The sequence below is a fragment of the Schistocerca nitens genome, chromosome 1 (assembly GCF_023898315.1).
Source record: "Schistocerca nitens isolate TAMUIC-IGC-003100 chromosome 1, iqSchNite1.1, whole genome shotgun sequence".
In the NCBI taxonomy this organism is placed as follows: Eukaryota; Metazoa; Arthropoda; class Insecta; order Orthoptera; family Acrididae; genus Schistocerca; species Schistocerca nitens.
In genome coordinates, this window is record NC_064614.1 from 1058986432 (window position 1) to 1059013940 (window position 27509).

General features: G+C 43.6%; 1 protein-coding gene across 1 annotated transcript in view; it reads left to right on the forward strand.

Moving 5' to 3' along the window:
* Positions 1 to 27509, forward strand: part of LOC126238113 (cyclin-dependent kinase-like 1) — a 247032-nt gene that overhangs the window by 98238 nt on the left and 121285 nt on the right. Inside the window, exon 2 of the mRNA XM_049947768.1 lies at positions 7464 to 7653. Coding sequence (XP_049803725.1) covers positions 7464 to 7653 — 190 coding nt within the window. The remainder of the gene's footprint in view (positions 1 to 7463; positions 7654 to 27509) is intronic.

Here is a 27509-nt window from a genome sequence, read left to right on the forward strand (position 1 = left end):
GAGGTTGTCTCCATACCAGTACACCTCCATCTGCTAGATACAATTTGAAACGAGATTCGTCCGACCAGGCAACATGTTTCGAGTCATCAAAAGTCCAATGTCGGTGTTTAAGGGCCCAGGCGAGGCGTAACGCTTTGTGTCGTGCAGTCATGTAGGGTACACGAGTGGGGCTTCGGCTCCGAAAGCCCATGTCGATGTTGTTTCGTTGAATGGTTTGCGTGTTGACACTTGCGATGACCCAGCACTGAAATCAGCAGCAATTTGCAGAAGGGTTGCACTTCTGTCACGTTGAACGATTGTCTGCAGTCGTCGTTGGTCCCGGTATTGCAGGATCCTTTTCCGCCTCAGTGATGTCGAAGAGCTGATGTTTTACCGTATTCCTTATATCCAAGGAACACTCATGAAATGGTCATGTGGGGAAAATTGTCACTTCATCGTTACCCCGGAGATGCTGTGTACCACCGCTCGTGCGCCGACTATAATACCACGTTCAAACTCACTTAAATCTTGATAACCTGCCATTGTAGCAGCAGGAACCGATCTAAACACTGCGCCAGACACTTGTTGTCTTGAATAGGCGTTACTGACCCCAGCGCTGTATTCTGCCTGTTTACATATATCTGTATTTGAATACTCATGCCTAGACCAGTTTCTTTGGTGCATCAGTGTAGTTCGGCACTGCCGCCTAATGGATAAAATAAGAGGATACGAAATACCAGACCAACTGCGTGACTGGATTGAAGAGTTTCTAGCAAACAAAACACAACTTGCCATTGTAAATGGAAAGAACTCTTCAGACTTGAAATTAACTTCATACGAATCTCAAGGGAGTGCTACAGAACTATTGCATAGTGGAAATCGTCTGAAATTCCATAAGGCCTTGTATACAGAGAAGTTGCGACGCTAGAAAATTGTAGCTAAATGCAGGATGACATGCAGGGAATCGACATTTGGTGCAGGAATTGGCAATTGACCCTCAACGTAAACAAATGTAACGTACTGCGCATAAACAGCACAAACATTTGTTATCGTATGGTTCTTCCATTTGACCGATGAAGTTTTCCATTTGAAAGATATGCGACCATTCACACTTCACACGTGATAATTCCACAGAAACATCTTGATCACTGAAAACTATATTTATGACCCGTTTTGAGTCATCATCATCGGATAACTGTGGCAAAATTTAGATGAAAGAGAAATTAGAAAAGCAAACACATAATAATTTTAAGGCCAATATAACATTAGGAAAGGTAGCACATACGATGTATAAGTACTTACAATACACTTATGCAAGCTCATACAAGTGAGCAGTAAAAGAAATACAATCTCGTGGGAAATTGCCTTTCGGCGTATTTTCAAAAGACGTTCTTTGGAGGCTTCGCATGTCATACTGGACTCGAGGATCGTATTATTCCAATTCGATGTCAGATGGCATTGTTGTCAAACATCGACACAAACCAAGACGTAACTTTTATAATACACAAAACAAAGTTAATATTCCTACTACTTTACATCTCGTTTTTTTTCTTTTTTTACAATAAGCATGATATCGTCGGTGAAAAAATAAATATAGAATACGTTATGAGTCAAAAACCTGTCAAGAGGTACATACAAAGATCGTACAGCACGCTAGGCAACTAGGCACAATGTCCACATACTTCATCGAGAGAGAAAGCAATACCCCCTTCCTTCTTTGTTCCCCTTTATGCTGCCCTTCAGCCTTGCGCAGTGGCCGCGTGGTTAGAGGCGCCATGTCACTGATTGCGCGGCCCCTCCCGCCAGAGGTTCGAGTCCTCCCTGGGGCATGGGTGTGTCTGTTCTGCTTAGCATAAATTAGTTTGAATAGTATGTAACTCTAGGGACCGATGACCCCAGCAGTTAGGTCCCTTAGGAACACACACACATTTTGAGCTGCCCTTCCTTCTTGTTCGCCGAGCGGTTCTAGGCGCTTCAGTCCGGAACCTCGCGAGTGCTACCGTCGCAGGTTCGAATTCTGCCTCGGTCATGGATGTGTGTGATGTCCTTAGATTAGTTAGGTTTAAGTAGTTCTAAGTTCTAGGGGACTGATGACCTCAGATATTAATTCCCATAGTGCTCAGAGCCATTTGAACCTTCTTGTTCCTTGGTTCTCCACCCTCCCCAACCCAGGCCTACTTTCCTATACACCTCCGCTGTTCCTTCTCGCCCCTCCGAGTAATTCAATAATTCAACATCTGTCTCCATCTGCCCTCCACCCTGCCCTTGGTGACACCCCTCCTCCTCCCCATCCCCCTCCCCCAGCCAATCCTCCTTGTTCCTATCCATCCCAGGCCACCCTGACAGCGTTGTAAAAATTACTGTTTTGTTTTTTACATGACCCACTTGCGGTCTCAGTAAATTGAATCTTGCTCGTTTTATAAGTCTGCAGGCTTTCGTTGCCGTTGTAACTAAAGTTAAAATCTTCTGTGTTGTTAGGCCATGTCATATTTCCTTCTAAAATAATCGACGATTCGACTCCTCTGCTGCTTTGTTATATATCATAACTATAAAAACAGGCGATTAAACGGTGACTGTTAAAAACTGAAACAAGGCGAAAAATTTTCGAAGAAAATATAAAAACAAAGATTAAAACACATAGTAAATAGACAGGCACAATTAAAAAATAAGGCGACAGTCTGGTTTCTCTTTGCAACAGTTAAAAACACACCTAGCGACAGTATGGTGGCTGTTCGCAACACTTATAAAAGGGGATGCACAACACTGAAGACTCACGGAAACCTGCACTATAGAGTACGAAGGCATATGGGAGGGGGGGGGGGAGGACCCAGGGGAGGGGAGAAGGACCCAGACAGATTAGGGGGAAAAAGGTGAGGCAGGAGAGGAAAAGCAAAAAAAGGTGAGCCATTGGAGGGAGAGGACATAGAAAAAAGGGGGCAGGAAGACATGAGATGGAGTGGGGAAATTAGTGGACGGGAAAGAAAAAGGACTCAGGGGAGAGAAAGGAGTCAAAGAGAGGGTATGTGGGCAAAAAACAGGATGGAATGGTGGGAAAGGGAGCCCAGGAAAATGACAATGGGAGGGAGGGGAGGTGAGAATCAGAGTTGATAGGAGCGATAAATGGGAAGACAGAGGGCATCATCTGGGAAGGGGAGTTGATGGAAGCCACTTTGGGAAAGGAGATGAGTGGTGTAGAGTTGGAGGGTAGGGGAGTTGCTAAGACTGGTGTACGACATTTGTATGTGCCCCATGACAGGTTTTGACTCATAATGCATTCTACGCTTTACTTTTACATCACCAATATGGTGCTTATTGTAAAAAAAAAAAAAAAAAAAAAAGAAAAGTACAGATGTAGTGTGGTAGAAAAATTTACGTTGTTTTGTGTGTTATAAAAGCTATGTCTTGGCTTGTGTCGATCTTTGACATCAACGTCATCTGGCGCCAAGTAGATATAACACGGTCGTTGAGTCTACTGTCTTCAGTATGGCATACAAAGTCTCCAAATAACACCTTTTGCAAATACGCCAAATAGCAGTTGCACATGAGATTGTACGTTTTTCTCGCATTGCTCACTTGTTTGAGCTTTCTTAAGCGTATTGTAATAACTAGTACTTAGTATGTACTTCTGTTCCTGATGTTACATTATAATTATTATGTATTAGCTTTTCTAACTTGTCCGTTGTTCCTATCGCGATGAATTCATCACCACTTTCACCAGCACCATCTCCTTCCCCTTACTCAGTATGGTTTCTGGCCCTCCTTCTCGGCCAACGACCAGCTCCTTTACCTTACCAATGTTCTTTTCCTCCAATTAAACACCTGTCACTCCGCTATCTTTGAGTCGCTTGTCCTCCAGAACGTCTATAACCGTGTCTGGTATCCTGGGTTCCACTGTAAACTCCAGATCTACGCTCTTCCCGTCAGTTGCGTCTGCCTCATTGCTTCCTTCCTTCCGTCTTCCCTCTTATGCCACTGTCTACTATACCAACTCCCATAATATCCATCCCACTGCCGGGGTGCCCAAGACTCCATCCTTTCCCTTCTCCTCTCTCTCCTGTACACTGCAGATAATTCCAAACCTCCCCTGCCTGTTCATTCCCTCCAATTTGCTGATTACACCGTCTTCCTGGCCCTTTATCCTACCCTTCAATGGTCCTGTCATACCCTTCAAACCCACCTTGACCAATTCATCACCTGGTGCAACCAGTGGCTCCTTTGCATCAACCCTTCGAAGACCCAAGCAATCATCATAGGTCATACCACCCGCTCCTTCCAGCTTCACGATTTTTCCTCACCATTTGTAGTCGTCCTATCCACCTCACTCCTACTCTGAAATACCTTTGCCTCACCCTCTACCATCATCTCACCTGGACTCCCCATCTCCTTACGATCCAACACAAAGCCCACAATAGACTGCCTTCTGAAACTCCTGCCTGGTCGGACATGGGGACTGCATTCTTCCACCATCTTTCACACCTACAAATCCTTGACCTATCCCATCCTTTGTTATGCCAACATCACCTGCATTTCTGCCCCACCCAGATACTATATGGCCCTCCAAATCCTTGAACGCCACACACTCTGCCTCACCTTCTGTATCCGACTCCCGTCCTCCACGTGGGTCCTCAACAACCTCATCCATTTCCCACATATTCCAATTATCCTCAAACACATCAGCATCCTATTCATCATCCACAGACTCGATCTCCCCAGCCCCTAGCGTCTCCTATCCACTTATCCCCAGACCATTCCTGAACATTCACCATTGTGTCCTGCCCTCTCTCCACAATCTTCTTTCCCAATGTAACTTCCAGTGCCTACTGCTCAGGGATGATGAGCTTCACCAACTCTAAACCTGCCTTCACCCTCTCCTTCCTCAGAGCTCCCTCTCCCTTCCTCTTCCCTTCCCTCATCCACCCTTCCCTCTGCCACCCCATCCCTTTCCAGTGCAACCCTTCTGTGTCTCTGTGCTCCCTCCTGGCTTGCCTTCCCCTCTCCATCTTGCAGCCCACCCGCCTCCTGCCCCTTGGTAATGCCCCCGACCTCATCTTTTCATTCTACCCCTCCAGCACCCTCTCTCGCTGCCACTTCCTCTTCCCCCCCTTTTCCTCCTCACTTGGCAGGTCCCTCCCAGCAGTTTTTATTCTTTGTCATGTGTGCTCGTCTCAAGCAGTGGTTTTAAAGTATCGTTGTTCTGCACAGTTTAATGCTGCTGCCAACCCTCCCCTGGCCTTATGGTGCAGGGAAATGAAATCACAATAAAAGAAAAAAATCGTCCTTTGTTCCACTTCCTTCCCCTTCCCCTGAGCGGTTTTTTCCTCCCTCCTACACCCCTTCCCTTTCCAGTGCACTCCTTCCGTGTATCTCGACTCCCTCGTGACGTGCTTTCACTATCCATCTCCCAACTCACCCGTCTCCTGCCCCTTGGTGTGCCCCACGAGCCCCTTGCTTTTCCTCCTACTGTCTCCAGCCTCCCACGCCTTCCGCCCACAGCTGCTTTAAAAATCCTTCCCCTCTTTTCCCTCCTTGTAGGCCTCCCCTCACTTGGCAAGTCCCTCCAGGCAGTTTTTACTTTTTGTCGTGTGTGCTCCGTCTCGTGCAGTGGTTTTAAAGTGTCATCGTTGGGTGTGTTTTAATACTGTGGCCAACCTTTAACTTGTGCATGCGACTTCAGTGTACTTTGTGTGCTCCACAAATCGCCAGCTGTGTTTTATATCTTTATGTGGACTTTTTTTAAATCTCTCCGTGTAAGTGCATATTTTACCTCCACAGTCTCTTATGTCCTCCTCTTTATCGCCTTTTCATGTTATATTAAATATATCACTCGTGTGAGGAGCGGCGGATTGTGCTGCTGCCAGCCTTCCCGTGCGCATATTGGGCAGAGGAATGAAATTAAAATAAATGAAAAAATGTCATTTGTGTAATTTTGCCACAGTTATCCGAGGATGATGATGTGTCATAAATAAAGTCTTTAGTGATCAATACATTTCCATGGAATTACTATATTTTTTGATAATACAATTGCAAAAAAATCACCTGGAGCAGTTACGTCCATATGATATGCGGAGTTTGCATACAAATTGATTAAAAATGGAACGCCCACACAAAGCTAATTTGATGTAACGTAGATGGGAGACAGATTCATTGGAAGAATCCCCAACAAGTGTAGTCCACCTACAAAGGAGACAGGTTAAGTAATCCTCGTTCGATCGATACTTGAAAGTTGCTCCTAAGTGTGGGATCTATACCAGATAGGGTTGATACAGAACATAGAGAAGATAAAAAGAAAAGTATCGTTTTTCATTAAGTAAGCGCGATAGTGTCGCAGAGATACTCATCCAACTCCAGTGCTGATCGTGTAGGAGAGGCGTTCTGCTCCACAGTGTGTTTTACTGTTAAAATTCCGAGATCGTACGTTCCTAGAGGAGTCAACCAATTCCTCCTACGTATTCTAAAGAAAGAACCATGAGCATAAAATCAGAGAGATTCGAGCTCACATGTAAGCTTACCAACAAGCTATCTTCCTGTGAAGTGTTTGCGACTGGAAAAGGAAAGAAGGGAAGTGGCGCTGGTGCACAAAATACTCTCCGCGACACACCACAAGGCGGTTTCTGCAGTGTGGATGTACGAGGGGTTTTCAGTAAGTAATGTAAAACATTTTTTTTCTCGGTGTATTTACGGTGAAGAATTGCGGGTTTTGCTGTCGGGCATCGTGGAATATTCCAGCTTCAGTCAATAATATTATTCCTTTCCTATAGGTGGCAGCGCCTTCATAATGGCGTCTGTAACAGAGGTGCATTCCAAACAGAGAACTGTGATTGAGTTACATTTGTCAGAAAACCAGATCATCACAGATATTCATAAGCGCTTGCAGAATGTCCACAGAGAACTGGCAGTGGTCAAAAGCACGGTGAGCCGTTGACCCAGGAATCTGTCTGTCATCATCGTTTTTGTTATACTCCCAGGAAATTGAAGAAACGACTGCAGCGTGTTCGCCTTCCAAAAAATACAAACAAACTTCTCTTTCTGCATGACAGTGCAAGCTCTCACATAAATCTGTGCACACGAGATGAGCCCACAAAACTTCATTGGACTGTTCTTCCTCATCCACCCTGCAGCCCGAATCTCACACCATCCGACTTTCAGTTATTTGGACCAATAAAGGATGCTCTCCGTGGGAAGCATTACGTGAACGATGGGGAGGGTACTGATGGAGCAAGACCTGTAGAGTTGTACCATGCGGGCTTCCATGCCATCCCAGCAAGACCATCACATTGAACGGGGATTATGTTCAAAAATAGGGTTTTGTTGCCAGAAGGGTGGGGAATAATACGGTGTACTGGATAACTTACTAAAACCAATCTGCTTCCAGAAAAGATGTATTGTACTAATTACTGAACACCCCTCGTAGATATAGTTAATTAGGGAGCACTTTGCTCACCCAGAGCAACAGTGGATGATACCGTGCGCTTTGTTGCCGGCAGGTCGCGCACCTCGTCGCGCCTCATGGAGCGCTACGAGAAGCTGGCCAAGCTGGGCGAGGGCAGCTACGGGCTGGTGTTCAAGTGCCGCAATAGGGACACGGGTCAGCTGGTCGCCATCAAGAAGTTCGTCGAGTCCGAGGACGACCCGCTCATCCGCAAGATAGCGCTACGTGAAGTCCGCATGCTGAAGGTGAGTTGTTTGCGGTAGATTGTGGTAGCAACTATCGTCTCTGGCTGTGTGCTTCGTGAATCCCAAATCTCATAAAGAACCTTTGGAAGAGGAGGATGCTTTCTGTGTATAGGATGGAAAGAGCAACAAATTGATCCTTGCAGCTCTTCTATTTGAAACAGGAGCATTAAGTTTGCTTACTTGGAAGGCACGACGTGGGGAGTGGAGGGTCGGGGGATAAATGGAGGAGGTGGGTCTTTCAACCGCTGAAATACTGTCATCCTGGAGTTTACGTTCGACTAGACGATTTGGCTTTGCCGTGATATAATGTTTGTTAATGTTGCCGTATGTAGGGAATGAGTTCAAACTGAAATACAACAAATAGCTACTGCGATTTAACCACCACCAAGCTGATGTTTCATCCCAGGCCCAAGTACCAAACTAGCCCATTATGGCTTCCTCCATTTTCAACTTTATTAGGGAGGGGTACCAGGAAGCACTTTGTGTACTTCTCACCAGTGCGACAATAGTCACCTACACCTAAATATACATACTCTTCGAGCCACAGTATGGTGTATGTAACAGAACTGTAAAAATACTATCGATTTCCACTCGCAAGTGGAGCAATGGAAAAACGACTTCCTATAGGCCCCCGTACGAGCCCTAATCTATCTCATTTTGTCTTCGTGGTCATTATGCAATATATATACACAGAGCGCCAAAAACCTCATAGAGGCATACGTATTCATATACAGGAATATGTAACGAGCCAGAATACGGCGCTGTGGTCGCGCAGCTGTTAGATCGGTTACTGCTCTATAAAGGCAAGTTATCAAGATTTAACATCAAATGTCCGACATCGCTCCGGCAGGAAAAAGGTCCTGCAACGACGGGACCAACGACGACTGCAGACAATCGTTCAACGTGACAGAAATGCAACCCTTGCGCAAATTGCTGCTGATTTCAATGTTGGGTCATCACCAAGTGTCAATGTGCGAACCCTTCGACGGATCATCATCGATATGGGCTTACGGAGCAGAAGGCCCACTCGCGTACCGTGACGACTACACGACAAAAAGCTTGGGCCCGTCAACACCTACATTGGTCTGTTGATGACTGGAAACATGTTGTCTGGTCGGATGAGTCTCGTTTCAAATTGTATCGAGCGGATGGACGTGTACGGGTGTGGAGACAACCTCACGAATCTATGGACCCTGCATGTCAGTAGGGCACTTTTCAAGCTGGTGGAGACTCTGTACCGGTGTGGAGCGTGTGGAAGTGGAGTGATATGGAACCCCTGATACGTCTAGACACGACTCTGACAGGTGTCGCGTACTTAAGCATCCTGTCTCATAACCTGCATCCATTCATGTCTATTATGAATTCCGACGGAGTTGGACAATTCCAGCAGGGCACCCCATCCAGAATTGCTACGGAGTGGCTCCAGGAACACTCCTCTTAGTTTAAACACTTCTACTGGCTCCAAACTCCCCAAACATCAACATTACTGAGCACTTCTGGGATGCCTTGCAACGTGCTGTTCAGAAGGGATTTCCACCCCCTCGGACTGTTACGGATTTATGGACAGCCCTGCAGGCGTCATTTTGTTAGTTCCCTCCAGCACTACTTGAGGCCTTAATCGAGTCCATGCCTGGTCGTGTTGCGGCCCTTCCGCGTGCTCGCGGGGGCCCTACACGATATTGGGCAGGTGTACCAGTTTCTTTTGGTAGCGGCAGTAGAATTATCCAATTTTCTCAGGAGTGCCCCTCGAAAGCAATGTCACTTTCTCTCCACCAGTGATACTCGTGTCAGTTCCCGAAGCATACTTGCGTGTTGTTCGAACCTACCATTAATAAATTTAGTAGCCCGCCTCTGAACTGCTACGATGGCTTCCATCTATCCGACCTGGTGGAGATCCCAAACAACTCAACAATGGACGGCAATAGTATCCTACGTGCGGTCTCCTTTACAAATGAACCAAACATTCCTAAAATTCTCCCAATAAACCGAAGCCGACCATTTGCCTTCTCTACTAAATTCCTTACATGCTCATTCATTTCATATCTCTTTGCAAACTTATGACTAGATATTTAATCGACTTGAAACTAATAATGCTGTATTTGAACACTAAGGGTTTGTTTTTCCTACTCACCTGCAGTAATTTACATTTTTATGCATTTAGAGCTATCTGCTGTTCATCACACCAACTATAATTTTTTTCTAAGTCATCCTGTATACTCCTATAGTCACTCAACTTCGACGCCTTCCTGTACACCACACTATCATCAGCAAACAGATACAGACTGCTGCATACCCTTCCGGTCAGTTCACTTATGTACGAGTACACAGAAGATAACAGCGGTCCTGTCACACATCCATGTGATATTCCTGACTATACCCTGTATCTGATGAACACCTGCAATCGAGGACGACATGCTTGGCTCTATTACATAAGAAGCATTCGAACCACTCATATCTAGGAATCTATTCCTTACGCTCGTGCCTTCATTAACAGCTTGTAATGGGGTACCGTGTCGAATGCTCCTCGGAAATCTAGAAATATGGAATCTGCCTATCCATAGATAGTAGTATATCGTGTGAGGAAAGGGCTAGCTGAGTTTCGCAGGAGCAATGCTTTCTAAAACGATGTTGATACGTGGACATAAGCGTCTCGATCTCAAGATAATTCATTATATTCGGATTGAGAATGTGTTCAATGATTCTGCAGCCAACCGATGTTAGGGATCTTGCTCTGTGATTTTGCGGGTCCATTCCTTTTAACCTTCTTATATGCAAGAGTGACCTGCGCTTCTTTCACATCGCTTGGGATTTTGCGATGGGCGAGAGATTAGCGTTAAATGCAAGAGAAGTAATGGGCCAACGCCGTACTCTCTGTGAAACCGAATTCGGATCCCATGAGGAACTAGCGCCTCACATACTTTCAACTCTTTCATTTGTTTCTCCATGCCAAGGATGCCTATTACTATCTCCCCCATATGAGAGTCTGCACGATGGTCAAATGACAGTATGTTTGTACAATTCTCTTGAATGAACGACTTCTTAAATTAACTTCGTCTTTACTTTTGCTGTCTTCACCTGCACAAACCAGACTCGTCAACGAGTGACTGGATAGAAGCCTTAATGTCAATTTCCCGGCACTGGTTACATTTGGTTCTTCATTCGATGTTGTGTGATTTATTTGGTGCCGACCTCCAGCTTCGACGTTGGGAGCACTACGATTGCGAGTAGACGGGATAGCTACTTTATTGTTGACAGCTTTGTGAGACTTGGTTGTCAAATTAGTTTTTGTTAGTGTGGTGGAATTCAACAGCAACGCAGGCTGTGTGGTGGAAGTGGCTAGGGGTTGCGAAGGCGTAATTGTAATATGGTAGTCCTGTTAGTTGTAGTGCTACCATTTATCAACTGACCACTGTCAAATAAAATCGCTAAAATATTAAGTGAAACGGTTTCACAAACAATTATTTAAAACAGCACAATAATTATAAGAAAACCTGCCTGGTTCCCATTCTTAACCATAGTATCCTGAAGAATAATATCAAAAAATGTTGCACTGAGAGAAATAGCATTACCAATAGTTCGCTAACAGTGCAACTAAATCACTCATTAACGTGTCTTATAAAATCTCACAATTCATAATTGAGTTCTGTCTCAACCTTCTAATACCCCTCAATCTGGGAATAACTCAACAAAATATCTGAGGGGCATGAGATAGTATCACATTTACAATTTAAATTACGGAGAACAATACAATGTGCAATAAGTAACAGACACACCTTACCACTGGCTTGAGCCAAATTACATTAACTGGATACCTTCTTCTTCACAAACACACAAACACACACACACACACACACACACACACACACACACACACACACACACACACGCACACACACACGTATCATCCAATATTATGAATAGCATCAGACGGTAAACAATCTCTTAGGGCAGTTGAACATCAGTTTGGTCAGATGTCGTGATGCCAAACGAAAAACTTGGCAAGTTAAGAAATAATACTTTAATAGTATCAATACAAATCTACCCCAAGAACTTCCCACAAACAAGACGCAACAAAATCCAACTAGCACACATGTAAACAAAGTAATTGTAACACGCTCCTGAATCCATAACAAGTACCAGATCGTTAACTGAACACAACAAGACCTGAAAACGTGCTTGAGCAATCATGAGTACGGGGCACATAGCAATAGTTGCAGTCACGTCTGTGCATTCCTGGCGCTGTCTTCAGTAATCACTTTGCGGCCCACTTTTTCTGGGTTTGGCGCTGCTCTCTCGTGTCGACAGCCGCCAAGTGCCACTCAGCTCCGCAGGCACACATCTCCAGTCTTGGCTGCACAGCTCCTCTTCAACAGACTACAGGACGGCCTTCTCGAAACCACACAAAGCCAAATGGATCGTACCCGAGCGCTGGATGCCGCTAGGTTCCACCTCTAAACTGCTACCAGTACAGTGCTTGCAGCAGGCCTCCAAGAACACGTCTCCCGGAAGGCCGCTTTCCGTTCTTCTGTATGTTATTCCTGTCAGCAAACTTGGATGCATGAACCGTTAACCTGATGGTGGGATAATTCTCGCACTTGTCAGCTCCTGCAATTCCAAAGACTGCAAGAGTGGGAATTATCGCACAATCAGTTTAACAGGTCATGCATCCTAGCTCCTGACAGGAATAATATACAGAGGAATGGGAAAGAAAATTAAGGATGTGCTAGATTAAGATCAGTTTGTATTTAGGAAAGATAAAGACACCAGTCAGTTCTGACGTTGCGATTGATAATGGAAGCTAGATAGGTTCATGGGATTTGTCGACCTAGAAAAGGCGTTCGACAGTGTAAAACGGTGCAAGATGTTCGAAATTCTGAGAAAAGTAGGAGTAAGCTCTAGGGAGAGACGGGTAATGCACAATATGTACAACAGCCAAGAAAAAATAATAAGAGTGGATGACCAAAAACGAAGTGCTCAGATTAAAAAGGGTATAAGACACGGATGTAGTCTCTTGAGCTACATTACTTTTTCACCTCCAACGTCACCCATTTGATAGGAACGTGGTCCTTACCCCTACAGGAATTCTCTCCAGACGGTAAATGATACATGTACCAAGTTTAGTTGAAATCAATCAAGTGATTTATCAGGACATGTGGAATGCACATCCTTGAATATAGGCCATTGGTGAGCAAACTCCTCCCTAATGGAGGAGCGTATATACATTCTTATAATACGTATGGATTGATTCTTGGGCTGTTTCCAGGTGCTCATGTAGTCTTACTTTACGGGAAAGTGGAAAACTGGTTCGAACTCAATCAAAAATGCGTATATTTTAATGCCGAATGTCTTAAGAGAGAAAATATGTGCACCAAAAAACTTTGTTGTTTCATTGCTTTTATTAAAATTAAAACGCAACTCCGGTAAAGGTTTGTCTTACTGATATGCCATATACCCTCCTCTTCTCATCTCACATCACACAATAAATTTACGAGTAAGGAAGATGTGTAGCTAGTGTATAAAACATTTTACCGTTTGAGCACTGGGAGGGTACCGGACGTCTGGAAATCTTAATACTCTATTGTATTGTAAACCTCAGACTTTCTCGCGACGTATCACACACGTAAAGAAGCCTCGGAGGCTAGGGAGTCGAGTCGCTCACCAAGAAAGACTGTTTAAGGACGCAACAATAATGTTACCGACATGTGGCCTGGGTACAGAATCGTTGGATTGTGGTAGCGGAATATTTTTAACATCAGCCAGTCAGAAAATTACAACATGGCATAAATCAGGAAGGTTCGAAACCGCTGCTTATAAATTTGATCCGCAGACACACCATCGTGGGGGGAGACGCTTCTCTCGTGCGGTATTTCTCATTGCGTCATGTATGGTTTACCCTGTCCGCAGCTCGTGGTCTCGCGGCAGCGGTCTCGTTTCCCATGCATGGAGTCCCGGGTTCGATTCCCGGGGGGGTCAGGGATTTTCACCTGCCTCGAAATGACTGGGTGTTGTTGTGTCGTAGTCATCATCATCATCATTATTCCCCATTACGGTCGGAGGAAGACAATAGCAAACCACCTCTACTAGGACCTTGCCTAGTACAGCAGTGCAGATCTCCCGCATCGTCCTCTACTCTCTGTCATGGAGTATGGGACCTCATCATCATCATGGTTTACCCTGCTTTTACGTGAGGAGATCTTGTGGCCAAGCCGACGAAAAGGCGCAGAAACCTTGGACGCCACTATTCGGCTGTATTAGAGGAGCAGTGACAGTTTATGGGATGTGGTGCTAAAAGATCTCCTTTTCTGTAAAATATGCGTCCTGCTCGCCACAAACAGACGACTATTGCTGCTGGAGCACTGTTACGTGGAGCACTGTCCAGCGACGTTCTATTGTTCTCATGACCTTTCAGAGGCATTGCATGCTCACCCCACTATCTCTGACTGTCGGTCCGCGTGATTTGGCGCCGTTTCCTCCCACGTTTGCAGACTGCGCTGCATATCGCGGTGGCACGTTCAGGAGAACAATGTGCTGATGGAGGAGTCCGCTGGAGCGGCTGCTGCGTGCCGGGTCTTGTCGCACGGCCAGCGTCGCGGCGCCAGCGCCGGTCGATGCGAGAGCGCAGCCGGTTGTTGTCACGCGAGGCGTCGCTGCCTGCCGTCGACGAATTATTTACGGCTCCCGGCGCACTCAATGTCCACCTCCTGTGTCCAGACATGTCTATTGGAAAGAGTGCGCAGGGAAGAGTGTTTAAGTCTTTCACGGTTAAAATTTGTTTTGCGTATGGTTGGAAACCAAAAGGCCAAAAACTTTCCTTTGTGATAAGTAACACACTTCCACTACCAAAAAAATTTTAAGCTGACCCATTTTAAAAATCAGTGAAGTGGAACACATGTGTCCCACGAACCTAATTGGTTTCCTATGAACCTGGGCTTTCCCCATGAACCATGGACCTTGCCGTTGGTGGAAAGGCTTGCGTGCCTCAGCGATACAGATGCCCGAACCGTAGGTGCAACCACAACGAGGGGGTATCTGTTGAGAGGCCAGACAAACGTGTGGTTCCTGCAGAGGGGCAGCAACCTTTTCAGTAGTTGCAGGGGCAACAGTCTCGATGATTGACTGATCTGGCCTTGTAACACTAACCAAAACGGCCTTGCTGTGCTGGTACTGCGAACGGCTGAAAGCAAGGGGAAACTACAGCCGTAATTTTTCCCGAGGGCATGCAGCTTTACTGTATGGTTAAATGATGATGGCGTCCTCTTGGGTAAAATATTCCGGGGGTAAAATAGTCCCCCATTCGGATCTCCGGGCAGGGACTACTCAAGAGGACGTCGTTATCAGGAGAAATAAAACTGGCGTTCTACGGATCGGAGCGTGGAATGTCAGATCCCTTAATCGGGCAGGTAGGTTAGAAAATTTAAAAAGGGAAATGGATAGGTTAAAGTTAGATGTAGTGGGAATTAGTGAAGTTCGGTGGCAGGAGGAACTAGACTTTTGGTCAGGTGAATACTGAGCAAGCAGTGAAGGAAACAAAAGAAAAATTCGGAGTAGGTATTAAAATCCATGGAGAAGAAATAACAACTTTGAGGTTCGCCGATGACATTGTAATTTTGTCAGAGACAGCAAAGGATTGGAAGAGCAGTTGCATGGAATGGACAGCGTCTTGAGCATCAACAAAAGCAAAACTAGGATAATGGAATGTACTCGAATTAAGTCTGGCGATGCTGAGGGAATTAGCTTAGGAAATGAGACACTTAAAGTAGTAAAGGAGTTTTGCTATTTGGGGAGCAAAATAACTGATGATGGTCGAAGTAGAGAGGATATAAAATGTAGACCGACAATGGCAAGGAAAGCGTTCCTGAAGAAGAGAAATTTATTAACATCGAGTATAAATTTAAGTGTCAGGAAGTCGTTTCTGAAAGTATTTGTATGGAGTGTAGCCATGTATGGAAGTGAAACGTGGACGATAAATAGTTTGGACAAGAAGAGAATAGAAGCTTTCGAAATGTGGTGCTACAGAAGAATGCTGAAGATTAGATGGGTAGATCACATAACTAATGAGGAGCTGTTGAATAGAATTGGGGACAAGAGGAGTTTGTGGCACAACTTGACAAGAAGAAGGGATCGGTTGGGAGGACATGTTCTGCGGCATCAGGGGATCACAAATTTAGCATTGGAGGGCAGCGTGGAGGGTAAAAATCGTAGAGGGAGACCAAGAGATGAATACACTAAGCTGATTCAGAAGGATGTAGGTTGCAGTAATTACTGGGAGATGAAGAAGCTTGCACGGGATAGAGTATCATGGAGAGCTGCATCAAACCCGTCTCAGGACTGAAGACCACACCAACAACAACAATGAACCTAGGATTTTCAGAGCAAAATTTTTAATTTTACAATCTCTTTGTCGGGATGGCAATTACGGAAAAATGTAGAACAAATGGAAACGAAAATAAATTTCTTCTCCTGCCAGTGAAAAACGTATCACTCACAAATTTTTAACCTATCATTTGTAGATGGCTTCGACGCATCACACACCAGCATTCTACGAAGTTTTGTGTGGGATACAGGGTGTTCGGTAATTCCCGTTACAAACGTCGAGTACTTATAGAGGGGAGTGAGTATATAATATTTTGAATTGGAACCACTGTCCAGAAACGAACGGTTTCCGTTTTACAACGGTTTGAATTCAGACGTGTAACGCGTCCACGTCTGCTGAAGGAAAGAGAAAAGTCCCAGAGTTGCTTGTCTTGGTACGAAATAGGGTAGACAGGAAGACGTGTGCTGAGTCAGGCGGTAACCTGATGTCACTTGACGTCTGTCTTTCTGCGAGGCTCCTACCTGCTGGATTCTATTTGTTTTAGAATGTTGTAAACACGTAATGTTTAAGTGTTAATACAAACAAATGTAGTTAAGTGATAAATGTACGTTTTGTTGTTTCCTTTCGAATAGTTACGTAATAACCGTATTGCGTCATGCGTAAATCAATTCGTCAATCCGAAGAGGATGCGTGGAACGTCTGAATTGAAACCGTCATAGAACGGAAACAGTACGTTTCCGGACGTGAGTTCCTATTCAAAAACACGAGGGTTGGAACTTTAATAGTGGCAACTATTTATTTATAGCTAGTACAAAGTAAATACGTGTTACGAAGTTTTACCGACCTTCAAAGTAGTCATCAGCATTGTGTATAACCTGTTGCCAGCGATGTGGAAGTCGTAGGATACTCTTAGCAGTGCCAGTTGTGTTGACAGTTCGAACGACGCCGTCTATTGCCCGTCGAATTTGTAGCAGCTCTGAAGCGAATGACGTGAAGTGTTTCCCTCAATTTAGAAATCGAGTCGAATTTACGAGGGCTTAAGTCAGGGGAGTGCAGTAGGTGGTACAGCACTTAGCAGCCCCATCAGTCAAACAAATCAGAAACAGCTTGTACTGTATGTGCTTTAGTATTGTCCTGCAAAATGATGGTCAGTTCCAGCAGAAAGTGTCATCATTTCTGTCTCTATGCTGTTCATTTTTGGAACACAATCTACGACCAGCGTAGAGACTAAAGTGATGACACTTTCTGAAGAACCTGACCATCATTTTGCAGGACAATGCTCAAGCACATACAGTGCAAGCTGTTACTGATTTGTTTCACCGATGGGGCTGCTAAGTGCTATACCACCTACTGCAATCACCTGACTTAAGTCCTCGTGAGTTCAACTCGATTTCTAAACTGAAGGAAACACTTCACGGTGTTCGCTTCAGAACACCTACAAATTCGTTGGGCAATAGACCGCGCCGCTCGAACTGTCAACAGAACTGGCACTGCTAAGAGTATCCTACGACTTCCACATCGCTGGCAATGGGTTATACACAATTCTGGTGACTACTTTGAAGATCAGTAAAACTTTGAAACACGTATATTTTTTGTACGAGCTAGTAATAAATAGTCGCCACTGTTAAAGTTCCAACCCTCGTATTATGCACTCACTCCCCTCCAAAACGTCTAGTAGGTTTTAACGGAAATTTCTGAACCCCTGTATGAGTCCCACTACATATAAATTATGTACAAACCAGCAGAATTACTATGGAGTGTAGTACAAGAAAACACAGTTAGTTGCTTCAGACATTCTTGGAATGGAGAAGATGGTGATATGATCAGATTTTCGTGAAATAGATGCACTATAAACACACGCCGCCACCTTTGATCGTTCACAGCCTTCTATATACCCAACCCATGGTCTGTAGTATCTTTCTTCAAGTTTCTAAAGCATCTCGCTACATGATAGTATTAGGCAGACATGAGCTACAGACGTCCCAACGCTCCAAATTGTGTATGACGTTTGTGCGACAGACGTATCCCACCAAAGGTGTACTGTCCTTAACGTTTGTCACTGCTCATCTTAGACAACTGATTGCTAACACATATTTTTTTACTGATAGATTGATAACCTCTCTTTTACGTTTTTCTTAGATGTACATGTTATTGTTGCACATACTCCCAAATACAGGGATGAGTGAGGCCACTACCCACCAGCAGATTCACTGCCATGTGGTGTTGCGGTCTTTGACGTTACTTAGTTACATGTTCCGTAGATCATTTGGCCGATTGTTTTATTGAAATGATGTGGAACGAGTCCATCTACACGGACACGAGTACGTGATTAATGTAAACATTAACTAACATGTTAATTTTTAATCCTACTCATGCAGCTACACTTAAATACGACGTTTTTTCAAGACTAACAGTTTTAAAATAGAAATTCGTCTATGGCATGGAAGGAATTGTCCAGGGTAAATGATTGTAGGTTGAATTTACAATTTGCTTTGCTACCTTTCAGACATTTTATGATATTGGGTAAATGGTCAAAGATTCGTGTTACTGCATTTTGAACTGCCTTTTGAGCCACTGACAGCTTTAATAACAGGTAATAAATGTCTTTTTCCCTCTAGTTTTGTAGATAACGACGTAACTGCTCTTCTCAAATCGTGACAAACTTCATTAGCAAATATGTATTGTGACGATGCAGTTAAAATGCCTAGCTCACTGAAGAGGTATCTAAAAGACGTCCGTGGGTCAGTACTTTCTTTTGTAAGTGATAGGTTGCCTCAGAAAATTAATTCTTTTTCATCATCATCTCCTTCCAAGGATTAGGTTTTGTAATCACCTGTCCGGGTCTCTATCGTCATCCATCCATCCACATCTTCCGAGGTCTACCTAGTTCTCTTTTTCAGTCACCCGATAATTCATTTGGCAATTTCTTTTCTATCATTCTACCAATATTATCCTTTCCATTGCATTCTGTTCTCATAAACAAATTATTTTTATATTTCATTTGATAAGACGTTACTGAGTGGCGATATGCAAAATACGCCAGGAGGCTGATGAGCACTTATACGAAGAGCAGAAGTAGCTGAACTTAAGTGTTTGTGAAGCTCAGTAATAGGCTTCTTCCAGTTCAAGTGTTCGTCAATATATACAAACAAAAATTTGGACCTTTCTACCACATTTTCGGACTCCTGCTCACTGGCTTTGTCGATTGTTGGCATGAATGTTCATTTTACGTAGTAAGGTAAACATATCTGCCGAGCAGAGACGAATGGGAAATCTTTTCTAGTGACTATGCGGGTCACAGATGGGGCACTACAATCCAATACACATGCAAAAAAGAGCATATCGTTATGGACAGGAGCCTGAGAATGTCTGGGAACCGACGGAGCTGGTCGGCTGATTGCGTGCTAATATAGTGTGCTTCCATGGAAAGTGGTTGACGGAAGCGCGGAAGGCCGGGATCTGTGGCCCATCCGATGTCAGAGGACAATGCTCGTTCAGGTACAAGTAATTCGGAACACACCGTTCAGCGCATTTGGTTGAATATGGGATTCTACAGCGGACTAACCCTATGTGTTCCCATGCTGGCCTAAAGACATCGTCAGTGAAGAACGTAGTGGCACGGGGCCATCGATGGTGGACCGTAGTCAATAGGAACGTGTCGCCTGGTCCGACAAATCACGCTTCTTTTTACAGCAGATCGATGTAAACATCCAGGCGAACGGCTGCGCTTAACACACACCGGACAGTATCAAGATGTGGTGGACATTTATCTGGTCTTCTACGGGACTAGTGGCAGTAAACATAGGCAGTACTCGTAAGACAGCTGTGGACTACGTGAATGTTATTTCAGGTCACCTGCATCGTTGTATGCTTGGTATCTTCTCCAACGATGACGGCATCGCCCAGCACGATAACTGTCCGTGTCAACTGGCCGGAATTGTGCTACGATTGTTTGGGAAGCAGGATAGTGAACATCTCTCCTGATCCGGAACGGATGAAACACATCTGGGAAGACATCGGGCGTCAGTTCCGCGCCCACACTCTAATGGTCCGTAATTTACTGAAAGTGCGTGACTTGTGCGTAGACATCAAACATAAATACATACATACATTAATCCTTGTTCCATAGATCGTGAATACGACATTTGGTAATGATGTGGAACGTGTCACTTTAACATAAATTTTGTTTACACAAAATAATTAATTAATTATTTTTTTACTGTTACTACTTCTTATCTAAGAATTCATCTATTGAGTAGAAGGAGTTGTCATTCAGAAATTCTTCTAATTGCTTTTAAATGTTGGTTGGCTATCAGTCAGACTACGCTCTTTACATCAGTATGAGCGTTGCTTTGTTCTGGCTAGAGAAATGCGTGCTTCTATGAGGACTGGCTAAATGCAATCTCTTTAAATCCCATAGTCATAGTGCTAGCTGGATTGCTGGTATCACTATGGAACTCACGAGTGGGGTTGGGTTGTTTGGGGGAAGAGACCAAACAGCAAGGTCATCGATCTCATCGGATTAGGGAAGGACGGGAAAGGAAGTCGGCCGCACGCTTTCAAATGAACCAACGTTGCCCTGAAGCGATTTAGGGAAATCACGGAAAACCTAAATCAGGATTGAACCGTCGTCCTCACGAGTGATTCCCTTCGCTGCATTAGTGTGATCTTTTACAACCATCGTCTTCAATGCTCGACAAAACGTAATGCTGTGATTATTCCGTAGCATATCCACGTGACAATCACATCACCAACAGCCAAACTGGACTTCTGCAGAAGAGTTGAAATGTTCCTGGCGGATTTGTTGCTCATGTGACAGCAAACGACTAGTCCACATTCGTAATCACTGAGCTCCACTGTCCTATTCATTCTGCTGTTACTCCTTTTCTGCTGACAACAAAATATTATGCGCCTCCTTTTATACTGATGGGTCCGCACCTGGGTACATCCAGTGATCAATTTCGTATTACGTAGGGGTGTCTGTATTCTTTTGATCAAGTAGTGTATTTTGCCATTGTTTGAAGTTTGTATCAAACACATGTGCTGCTATGATCGTAAAATGTCGCTGAAGCCCACACGAAAGTGTAACATACACGAAACTTTCTGGCAGATTAAAACTGTGTGCCGCACCGAGGCTCCAACTTGGGATCTTTCCGTCCGCAGGCAAGTGCTCAACCATCTGAGTTACCCAACCTCGACTCACTGTCCGTCCCTACAGCTTTAATTTCTCCAGTACATCGTCTCCTACCTTCCAAACTTTACAGAAGCTCTCCTGCAGACCTTGCAGGACTAACACTCCTGGAAGAAAGGATATTGCGGAGACATGGCTTAGCCATAGCCCGGGGGGTGTTTCCGGAATGAAATTTTCACTCTGAAACGGAGTGTGGGCTGATGTGAAACTTCCTGGGAGATTAAAACTATGTGTAGTATTATAGTAGAACGTTGAATATTGCATGGGTAGATCGTATAACTAATGAACAGATAATGAACTGAGTCGAACAAAAAAGATTCTTATGCAACAGATTGTTTAAAATAAGGGCTAAAATGATAGAACACATTCTGAGTCACCTAAGAACAGTTAAATTGGTAACGGAGGGAAATGTATGCCGTATAACAATTGTAGAAAGAGACTAAGGTTCGGCTGCAGAAAGAAAGTTCAAAAGGATGTAAGCTGGAGTAGACATGCAGAGACGTGCTTTGGATGAACCACCGTGAAACTAGCCCCTGGACTGAAAACCACAGCAACAACATTCTTTTATATGTAGGAATCTTATTGTTTGTGTCAAAAAGATCACCTAAATGGCCGTTTATTCTATCACATAGCATGGGCAAAAGCTTTCGCATGTTTAACCGTGACATCTGCCGCTTGCGTGCTGACTGCGACGATATTTCTTTCCTGCACGTGAATGGCTCTCGCATCGAGTCTGACAACCAGGGCCTTGAATGTCGTAGCTATGGGCACCGTATGTAATACGAACACACCAGAACCGTACTAGTTGTACTAGTTGTATAACTACTCACAGAGGTCCAATGTGGGCTATAATTGTCGTATGGCAGTGAAACTTAATTTATATGTTAATGCGTTAATGCGTAAATGCATTAATGCGGAACCGATTTATCCTGAAAAAAAAATAGTTCCAATTTTGCCCGCCAGGTGCAAATCTGACGTTGTGAATGCAAGAAAGACGTTTAGAAATGTTTCCGTATGTAATGAATAAGGAACAGGACGATAGCAGAAAAGGTCACACAAGGCAGAAAGGCATGATGTCGATTTTATTATTAACCGCCGCCTACACAATTTGTTCAGTATGAGCACCGGAGAGATCGACAGGATGCTGCATCCGTAAAACGACGTGATCAACAGCTCCAGATTTGCCGCTGGTGACCAAAATAATAACCAATTTTTTTGCAGTGTAAATCGGTTCCACATTATAGAATTAGCATATCTACGAAGTTTCGCCGCCGTAACATAATTAATTGTCTCCGTGAGTAGCTGCACATTAATTATAACCACCTCAGCGAACCTCTACGGCCGCACTATGCAGAATATCGACAAATTGTTCAGTGCCTTATTTGGGCGCCCACAAAGTATCATTTTCAGTGCTCAAACAACTTTCTTCAGATTCGTGGTAATAAATGGTACTGAATCTCCACGTACATCGATCGACTGAATTCGCTTCTGCGCCCCAGATCAGCTCTTAAACAATAAAAGTAATTTGTCGTTGCTCGAAACATTAGCCATTTCTACAAAATGAGGAGCTACGCCGATTACTTCAGACAATTTGCGATCAAATCAATTATTTAGGTACTCTAAATCGTTGTCAACAAATAATTAAAAAAATTCTGTGGATGTTACTGGTCAGTTTAGGTGAAGACCACATTCTAATTTCTTTGCTTGTTTCATCCCCAAAGTAAAAATTTTCTTTTTATCAGCCCATTTTTAAGATTATCCATGATATTATATGCGTCTAAAAATGTAATGTAGTAGCTTTCCATGCATTTCATAGCTTTATGAAACAGGTTTAAAATACGGCTACAAAAAACTAAGTTTCAATCAAGTCATTGTCAAGGCTAAGTATCAATAAGTTTTCGAAAATCATTGGACGTTTTTCTCGCAAGCTTACAGAATAACTTATGATGACTTTCTAATTTATTAATAATGTATCTACGCAGTGTAAAAGAGAGAGCCATCTTGTTCCCACATAGCGTGTCACTTCATGAAAGTCTCCATCCATTGAGTCTATAATTTTTTTCAGTTCTTCTCATTTTACAGCAGAGTGGGTAAAAATGGTATCAATTTTCAGAATTACAGTCTCTATGTCATAAGACAAAAACTCATAGCACGACTCATGTAGTTACATACTATGGTACTATCTGTGTACGACAATTTCTCTTAATCAAATCTGGTACAAAATCACTCATATTTTTAAGTAAAGAATGGTTAACTCCAAAATTAGCATTTGTGTTGTCAGCATTTATGCTAGATACATTACGAAAAGACAGTTTGTACGTCTTAACTTAGTACTGAACTGGTTAAAACATGCCATCATTTGACTCAGCGCTATGTTAAAAAAAAAATCTTAACGTTTTTGAATTATTTATTGGGTTGTAAAATATTATACCAGTAATGAAAACGATTTTACGTTTTTTTTTCTTGACAGAAGCAACAGTCTGCAAACTGTAACATAAACTGACTATATGTAGATCATCTAATCATTTTGAATAACATGTGGCTCAACACCTTTTTGACAAAAGCTGCCATTTTGGTCCTGGTCAACCGAATACTTGAAGATGTACCTGAATTAACGTAAATAATTTTATACATTTTCATAATTGAGTCCATACTGTTGTAGGACAAATTATCTCTTACAGTTTAGTATAGTTAAGTTAGTTCAACTGCAGTAACATTTTATTGATCACTGCAAGATGAACTTTTAGATGTGTTAGCAGAAGCAGAGTACAGAAATTTCTCAGACAGTCCAGATTTTTTTCCGTTTTCTTGCTTATGATGTTAAGATTCCAGGTGTTAATGAATCTGAAAACAACAATTGTAACTAGTTCACCTTATCCACCACCAACCACCAGTCAAGCCAACCATCGTAATCGCAACAGAACATACACACACGTGTATGCGACACATTCACGCAAAAAAAATTTTCCATTGACTTGTCGTTTTCCAGATGAAGAAATTGTAAATATAACTACATATAATTCGCATTCCCAATTCCATCCGTTTCGTGGATCATTAATTAACTCTCACCAGCTTCGGTTTCCCATTGTGTGTATAATTCTGCAGTCGTTTTGTCTTCTGCACCGTCGTATGATTCTTTTTCACTCATTTTTGGGAACAATACATTTACTATTTCATCTGTTTCACGATTAAGACTTCGTTTTGCAGATATAGAGGTAGTACTCAGTTTAAAAGTTACCTTTATCCATGATTCGCTATTACAAAAAGCTATCAAACCGGATAAATAGCACTTTATTGCACTCAAATCGCCTCACACGGAACACTATGAAACACATGACATGAGGTTTTGGCACGCTACAATCGTGTCACAACTGTTAGATCGCTGAGGCTGACAGCAGTGGTTTCGTGAAGAAACGGAATTTTGCCACTAATGACGGTATGTAACGAGCATTGCTTTGGAGGCCGTTGGCTATTTTTTCGTGAAAAAAAAAAAATCCACAGAGAGATGTTTAGTTGCGTCGCACATTCTAATAGACTCAAATTCGGCACTTACTAGTTGCAAGGAGTCTGTAATTAACGGGTTGTGACTCTTCCTCAATTGAAACTTTGTTACTGAAAATATAGCGCTACGGTCGCAGGTTCGAATCCTGCCTCGGGCATGGATGTTTGTGATGTCCTTAGGTTAGTTAGGTTTAACTAGTTCTAAGTTCTAGGGGACTAATGACCTCAGCAGTTGAGTCCCATAGTGCTCAGAGCCATTTTTTTGAAAATATAGACATTTGAGTCGGGTTGACGGAGGAGATAGAGAAGATCCAAAGAAGAGCGGCGCGTTTCGTCACAGGGTTATTTGGTAACCGTGATAGCGTTACGGAGATGTTTAATACACTCAAGTGGCAGACTCTGCAAGAGAGGCGCTCTGCATCGCGGTGTAGCTTGCTCGCCAGGTTTCGAGAGGGTGCGTTTCTGGATGAGGTATCGAATATATTGCTTCCCCCTACTTATACCTCCAGAGGAGATCACGAATGTAAAATTAGAGAGATTAGAGCGCGCACGGAGGCTTTCAGACAGTCGTTCTTCCCGCGAACCATACGCGACTGGAACAGGAAAGGGAGGTAATGACAGTGGCACGTAAAGTGCCCTCCGCCACACACCGTTGTGTGGCTTGCGGAGTATAAATGTAGAATGTAGAATGAGTTTAGGTTGCGTTCAAAAACGAGTATTCAATTCATGGTGCAGTTCTTCAGCCGATCCGTTGTACGCAAAATTAGAACAAACCTTTATGGTCTCTTAATGATTTACGTAAAATGAATTTAGAAAAAAATCGAACCTTGTACGTACCTCTGAGTTAGTCCCTGTTCTAACTATAATCTATCGCAGATTCCTCGAACAATAAAACCATGACCAGTTCTTTGAAAAAGGCACAGGTCACAACAGTCTACAAGAAGACTAGTAGAGGTGATCCACAAAACTACCGTCCAATATCCTTGACATCGATTCATTGTAGAATCTTAGAACATATTCTGAACTCAACATAATGAAGTACCTTGAACAGAATGACATCCTCAATGCCAAACAGAATGGATTTAGAAAACATCGATCATGTGAAACCCAATTCGCACTTGACTCGCATGACAAACTGAATGCTTTGGATCAGGGCAACTAGGTAGATGCAGTGTTTTTTGATTTCCTAAAAGCATTTGACTCAGCCTCTGAAATGGAAAGAAAACGAGAATTTCTGGTAGGATGAGTAGGGTAATACATTGAAGGGCCAAAGAAACTGCTACAGACATGCGTATTGAAAGAAGAGCAACGCCTACATAAGATAACAAGTGTCTGGAGCAGTTGTCAGATCGGTTACTGCTGCTACAATGGCAGGTATCAACATTTAAGTGAGTTTGAACGTGGTGTTACAGTCGGTGCACGAGCGATGGGACACAGCTTCTCGGAGGTAATGATGAAATGGGGATTTTCCCGTATGACCATTTCACGAGTGTACCGTGAATATCTGGAATCCAGTAAAACATCAAAGCTCCGACGTCGCTGCGGCCTGAAAAAGATCCTGCAAGAACAGGAACAACGACGACTGAAGAGAATCGTTCAATGTGACAAAAGTGCAAACCTTCCACAAATTGCTGCAGATTTCAATGCTGGGGCATTAACAAGTTTCAGCGTGCCAACCATTCAACGAACCATCATCGATATGATCGATATGGGCTTTCGGAGCCGAAGGCCCACTCCTGTACATTGACGACTGCACGACACAAAGGTTTACGCGTCGCCTAGGCCCATCAACATGGACAATGCACTTGTGATGACTGGAAACATATTGCCAGGTCGGACTAGTCTGGTTTCAAATTTTATCGAGCGGTTGGACATGTACGGGTATGGAGACAAACTCATGAATCCATGGACCGTGTATGTCAGCAGGGGACTGTTCAAGCTGGTGGATGCTGTGTAATGGTGTGGGGTGTGCGCAATTGGAGTGATATGGGACTCCTAAAAAGTGCAGATACGACTGTGACAAGTCACACTTACTGAGCGTTCTGTCTGATCGCCTGCACCCATTCATGTTCATTGTGTATTTCGACGGACTTGGGCAATTCCAGCAGGATAATGCGACACCCCATACGTCCAGAATTGCTACGACTCCAGGAACACGCTTCTGAGTTTAAATCCTTCCGCTGACCACCAAACTCTCCAAACATGAACCTTATTGAGCACATCTGGGATGCTTTCCAACGTGCTGTTCAGAAGAGATCTCCACCCCCTCGTACTCTTACGTGTATGGGCAACCCTGAATGATTCATGGTGTCAGTTCCCTCCAGCACTACTTTAGACATTAGTCGAGCCGAGGCCACGTCGTGTTGTGGCACTACTACATGCTCGTGGGGGCCCTACACGATATTAGGCAGGTGTACCAGTTTGTTTGTCCCTTCAGTGTATCAACAGCAGCAGACAGTAATATAACGAGAGTAGGATTCGTTATGAATAGGAAGGTAGGGTAGAGAGTGAGTTACAGTGAACAGTTCAGAGATAGGGTTGTTCTGATAAGAATCGAGAGACAACCAATACCGACAACGATAGTACAGGTATACATGCCGACGTCGTAAACTGAAGATCAAGAGACAGAGAAAGTGTATGAGGATATTGAAAAGGTAATGCAGCACGTAAAAGGAGATGAAAATCTAATAGTCATGGGGAACTGGAATGCAGTTGTAGGGAAAAAAGTAGAAGAAAGTTTACAATGGAATATGGGCCTGAGACAAGTAATGAGAGAAGAGATAGATTAATTGAGTTCGGTAATAAATTTAAGTTAGTAACAGCTAATACTCTGTCCAGGAATCACAAGAG